Below are 5,526 nucleotides of genomic sequence, written 5' to 3'. Positions count from 1 at the left end.
GGCCGGCCCGGCCGGGTCTGGCGTGACTCGGCAGGTGACTTAAGTCGGAGCCTCCGGAGCCTGATTGAGGCAAACACTGTACCGATGACAGGATGACGGCCCTTGAGCGTCGAGGTGTCATTCTTTAAAACTCTAAAACAATTTAATGACCATCAACCTGTATGCGGTACACATTTAATATATTTGTAAGTTCATATGGTATGGGACAGCTTGATAATAATAGTAAACTGATCTGTGAGGTAAAAGGGTTATTATAGGAGGCCAGGTCCCGATCGGATGGATGACACTTGAGGCCCCAGAGGCCATTTTAAACATACATTTAAATTTAAATGTCAAGCTCCTGTAGCGCACTGTACAGAATTATATAAATATTTTGATTATCTCCGGTACAAATAGATTCTTCAAAAGGGATATTATATAGATCCGGATTGGGATGACATCAGCACTCAACTCACATTGCTCAAATTGTTTCAAATTCTCCCATCCAATTTCAAACTGAAACAGAAGATATGTTCGCATAGGACTTTACACCATCGATCCGTTATTAGTCACCCGGCAACCCAGATGCACCGGTCTAAGACACCGAATCTTGCAAGGTGGTGGGGTCCCACTCCGAAACTTTTTTAAGGCCTTGTATCCAGTCGTATCACATTTTGGATCAACTTTCGAAAACCCGATTGTTGTTCGTCTTTGAATTTGAACGTTTGACGAAGATGTTGAAATATTGGTTATTTGACTGCGAATTTAGTAGCCATGGGATAAAGACCACCCCACCCCACAATATACCCACTTTGCCCTTTACAAAACCAACCTGGATATACCTCAAAGCTTTCCTCTACCCCTACACGGTGATCATCATTAACTTTGTAGACCCACCCCCTTTCTCAGATGAAGACCCACCCCCTGGTCTAAAACGTCCCACCGTTTTCACCACCTACCCTTGATGGGGACTACCACTGGATCAAAAGTCTTGCTGACAGTATTTACGACCGTTGCTACATTACTGTATTTTATATTTTTAAACACTGGTCACATCTCTGTGAAAAAGAGTCTCTTTGAATTTTAAATTGGTTTTGATTCGGCACTGATGACAAAGCGATAGCAACCCATTCATCAGTCTCATCGCTTTACGACGGGCAAACGATAACCCTACCCCCAAGTTTGAATGCTTTTATTACTACCACCCTTATGGTCGATCGTACATGTACCCCTGACCCCTGGAAAACTTGACCCTACCCTATCAAGGAGTTTCATCCGATCTACCCCGGTGTGTCCTTGCAAGGAGGAGCTTGGTGGGTCCCCTGGCAACCTAACCAATTTGAAGTGCAAGATTCTATTGATGATATATTGATTTCCATAAATGTTTCCTAGATGTTTCAATCTGTTCTGAAAAAATGTTCAAATTGAAAGATGTATTTGAATACATTTCAGCTCTTGAAACATTTCTTAGATGTTTTATCACAGTATTCTCAAAGATCTTGGTAATACTGAAACAGCGGCGCATAGATTTTTATGCACGGAGACAAAGGTACAAGGCAAGACGCTGGAAGGGTGGGGTTGATTGACCGTTAGGCGGAATCCAGGGGCATGAAGATGTTCGGTAGGGTCATCGAACATGGGGGGGTCATACTCGGATGTGCTTCGGAGAAAACGCATGGAAGACACGGTAGTGTTATATCTATCGTGGGGTGGACATGAATCGGAGAGTTTCAAGAGGGGGTAGGGGTCATTTAAAACAGGGTGGGAGTCAGGGGTGGTCCCCTTGTCTGTCAGGGATCTTGCCAGACGGAAAGATCAATGCAAGGTCTCTATTGGCGATCGAATAACCCCCTACCCCCCGAGACCACCCCCGTGAGCCAGGTAAATGTTTGTAGGACACCTTTAGTACCAATGCAAAAAGGTACCGGCTGATCCAAAAGATATCCAAAAACAAAAGCTTCATCGTGTAAATGCAATATAAAGATGCTCAAAATACTTATTTGCAACCCCTCAATCTCAGGAGCAATCCCAATGCTGCCGAAAAGAAATATGTTGAGTTATTAATAAACTAATTTATCACTTGTATAACATTGTATAACAACCCCCCTTGCTACAATCACCGAGTTCCGACTTCCACCTACAGCCCTCACCCCTCATTTTTGCTCCTTCCGAACAGATTACCCCCTATCCGACTATCAATGACCCACCCTTACCATAACGTACAGTTTTCCTTTTTCCCACTACCCCTGTACAATAGTCTTACACCCCTGTCGATGACCAGCTTACCTCTCGATTTTATGGAGCTGGCCCCCCACACCCCCTACCCACCCTACCCCATCGACTTTTAAGTTTGCGGTACATCAATTTGTACCGAGTTGAACAACCTGAGTCCTTGGATGAATTCTACATATCACTTTAGAGAAAATGGTAGTGTTGTTGATATTTTATAATTTTTGGTACTGAAACTTGCAAGATCACTGAATTAGATGTACCATTTAAAATACTTATAATATCATACATCACAGTAGTTCAATGAACTTCTGCAAGCTTTCCTAGTACATGCCATGTACCCAGTACAGAAAATGTTTTTGTTCTGGTAATACATTTAGTACCATTTAAAATATATTTTGCAGGACAAAGTGTCCAATGTGTGGGTAGGGTGGGATAAGTTAGTGGGTGAGTGTTGAATTCCAAGGTAGGGGTGGTCTTATTCCCCACGGGTGATATAAAAGGGTGGGGTGTAGAATGGTAAAACAATGGGTGGTGAAACGAGAAAGGGGGTGGGTGGGAGTAGGGGAGGCAGAGCTTAATTCGCTCCTATCCTCCCGCACCTCCCGCTGCCCTCCCTCCCTGCTACACCCGCGTCGTGTCCTCCCCCTCCCTCTCGCTTTCTGCGTCTCGACCTCATCATCCTGACCCAGGAGCTCTGGGAGAGGGAGTGAGCCTTTGAAGGCATCGACGGGGCACTAGCTCACCCTTCAACTACTTGGAGGCTTGCACTTTGCAAGGAGGGCTCCTTCCTAGGAGACAAGTTGATCAGAGCACTACAGCTGGCTTAGCAGCTGCGCGGTCAGAGCGAACGACCCCATCCACCCCCGTAGTCTGTTGGACTTGTCCTTCAACTCGGTGGGTCGTTCGTTTTGATTGCGTAGTTGCGGAGCAGCTCGAGGTAACCGACATCTTCTAGAGGGAACGGGAATACAAACAAAACAAACAAAAAATCACAAAAATCAACACCTTCAACATACACGGAGTGTCATCACCTTTCGGTTCAGACACCAAGATTAAGACACCAACACAAGACAATAGCGTGAACCTGGTGAATCAGAGAGCTATGCCAACTCAGAGAACCGTCGATCTCACCATGCAAGAGCTTTCCAAGTACTTCAAAATGCCCGAGAAGGCCGTTGCGAAGGAACTGGGAATCTGCCTCACCTCTTTGAAGAAGGTCTGCCGCCAAAACGGAATCAACAGATGGCCGTATCGCAAGGTATTATTCTTGTGGTGACTGAGAACACTCGCTTACTTCGTTTTCAGATCAAGAGCTTGGACAAGAAGCTTCGAAAGCTTGAGACTGCAATGACCGGAGCGAAGGATGATCCTTCCCTGCTGCAAGCTGTAAGCTCGTACCCGCGGTGGAACGATGTTGCGGATCAGACGGATAGCTCCGGGTCTTCCTCGCCTACCTTCTGTGCGTCGGACGCCTCTGTTGCGACAACTCCCCGTCAATACGAGGCCACGTCGTCTATTTCAACCTCACCCTCCTACAACGCGAGAGTTGCTTCCCCGCTTGCAGAGCGCGAGTGTGAAACTCGAACTCCTGCAGGCCAGGTCTGGCCTTCTCCAACAAAGCGGGAAGTCGCCAAGAACTCAGAGGTCCCGGTGAGAATTGCAACGACCGTGCAAGAGAACGGCAAGCCGTTGAAGCTTGAGCTTTCTCTCACACCGGAGATGCTCAAGAGGATGACAGAGGGCAGTGGAAACATCTGCTTCGTGGTGAAGGGAGTGAACGGGAAGGCTCAGCTGTCTATCGACGAGCGAGACTCCGTGCACGATTGCGCCGAAGATGAGCAGGCGGACGACTGCATGGATGAAATGCCCGGCATTGACGAAGAAGACTTCACAAGCGAGAATTCCAAAGACTTTGCGATTGAACAGGCAGCTTCGGACGAAGATCTCATTGCCATGTTGGCTGGTTGTGCCAAGGCGGGAAGTGAACAGTCAGAGAGCTTCGCTCAAGTGGTGCAGGAGCAGTCTCATGAAGGTTCAGCTTCCGGCAGCCATGGTGACGCCACCGAGGCAGGAGATGCAGAACTCATGGCTGCCTTGGCTAACTCAGCGGTCTGGTCTCTGCCGTTCGAACAAGAGGATGCGCAAGTGACTTACAACAGCTCGCATGTCTACATGGAAGATGAGATGATGGAACTGAACGGTTTCTGTGGCATGCATGGCATCGGCATCGATGACTACCTGAGTGTACACGCTTAAACAATTGTCACTATACTGGGGACGGGGTATACTAGAGGTGAAGGGACCGGCACATCCCCGCATTGGGGGTGGCTCAGGTTACGATGGAGCATTGAACAAAGGCGCTGAAAGGAAAACGCGAGGGTGAGCGGTGGACGTCTCACATCCTTCGCACCTCCGATCAGTGAAAACAAACAGTTGGGAAACTCTCTCAAGTTTACAGCAGCTTGAGAGTTCAGACGAGGCCATTCTTTTGCCAGCCGAGAAAGCTGGTTAGCCAAGGTGGCCTCCTATGGACGATTGCTTCGATTGGATCTCCCTGTAATCCAGCAGCCGGGAAAGCAGCTGGGTGTCAGGTTGGATCTGATCAGAACGAGTGAGAGTAGACGAGTGCAGTAACTGCCGGGAGCTCCTGGAGACCCAAGGCCGCGAAGTCGTGAGGGAGGGGTGGACCTTCTTTCGACTGTCGGCTTTGGTGAGACTTGAGTATCTTGGTGGTGCGGGGCGTCTAGCCAAGCAGGAGGAGTCAGGCGGTGCACGCCTGCTCCGTCCAGCTGGACTTGGACGAAACGCAATCTGTACCTCCCAATCCGGAAAAAAAGATAGCAGCTCTATCGTAGCTGGGCTCCGTTGAGCCTCGCTGTACATGTTGATATGTACTTTATTCATTAAATGTAGTTTGATGAAGTTCTTTCATTGAAGAAGAATTTGCTTTCACACAACATTCACATGAAGAAGTAAGTTCCCTTTCAACCCTCGACAGTTGGTCGATGTCGTTTCCTAGCCGATGTTGTTTCTTTACTCCCACCAATTCTTCGGCTGCGACGCGAAGAGAGGGGAGGAGAGGAGGACGCGGGCTGAAGGAACAGCTGGTAGCGGCGCCTGAGGCAGAGTCAGGGGGAGGGTGTGGCAGAGGAGGCAAAGAGGTGGTGGAGATAGGTGGAGAGAAGGCGGAGAGAAGGCGGAGGAGGAGGAGGAAGAGGAGGAGGAGGAGGAGGAGGAGGAGGAGGAGGAGACCTGAGACGGAGGGAAAGAAGGAACTTCAATCCGAGAGATTTCCTGTGAGGAGAGGGAGAGAAT

General features: G+C 48.5%; 2 protein-coding genes across 2 annotated transcripts; both read left to right on the top strand.

Moving 5' to 3' along the window:
* Nucleotides 1–3,313: 3,313 nt before the first annotated feature.
* GUITHDRAFT_83535 (hypothetical protein) lies at nucleotides 3,314–3,487 on the top strand (the record flags this gene model as incomplete). The annotated part of the gene is made up of 1 exon (XM_005817902.1): nucleotides 3,314–3,487. One exon carries the CDS (start codon nucleotides 3,314–3,316, stop codon nucleotides 3,485–3,487), a length of 174 nt encoding a protein of 57 aa, XP_005817959.1.
* Nucleotides 3,488–3,558: 71 nt separating this feature from the next.
* GUITHDRAFT_149581 (hypothetical protein) lies at nucleotides 3,559–4,467 on the top strand (the record flags this gene model as incomplete). Its single annotated transcript, XM_005817901.1, has 1 exon — nucleotides 3,559–4,467. The coding sequence occupies one exon, from the start codon at nucleotides 3,559–3,561 to the stop codon at nucleotides 4,465–4,467; it is 909 nt and encodes a 302-aa protein (XP_005817958.1).
* Between the last annotated feature and the right edge of the window lie 1,059 nt (nucleotides 4,468–5,526).

The sequence above is a fragment of the Guillardia theta genome (genome assembly GCF_000315625.1).
Source record: "Guillardia theta CCMP2712 unplaced genomic scaffold GUITHscaffold_473, whole genome shotgun sequence".
Classification (NCBI taxonomy): Eukaryota; class Cryptophyceae; order Pyrenomonadales; family Geminigeraceae; genus Guillardia; species Guillardia theta.
The sequence above is the reverse complement of the archived record's forward strand: the minus strand, read 5'-3'. Positions and strand labels throughout refer to the sequence as shown.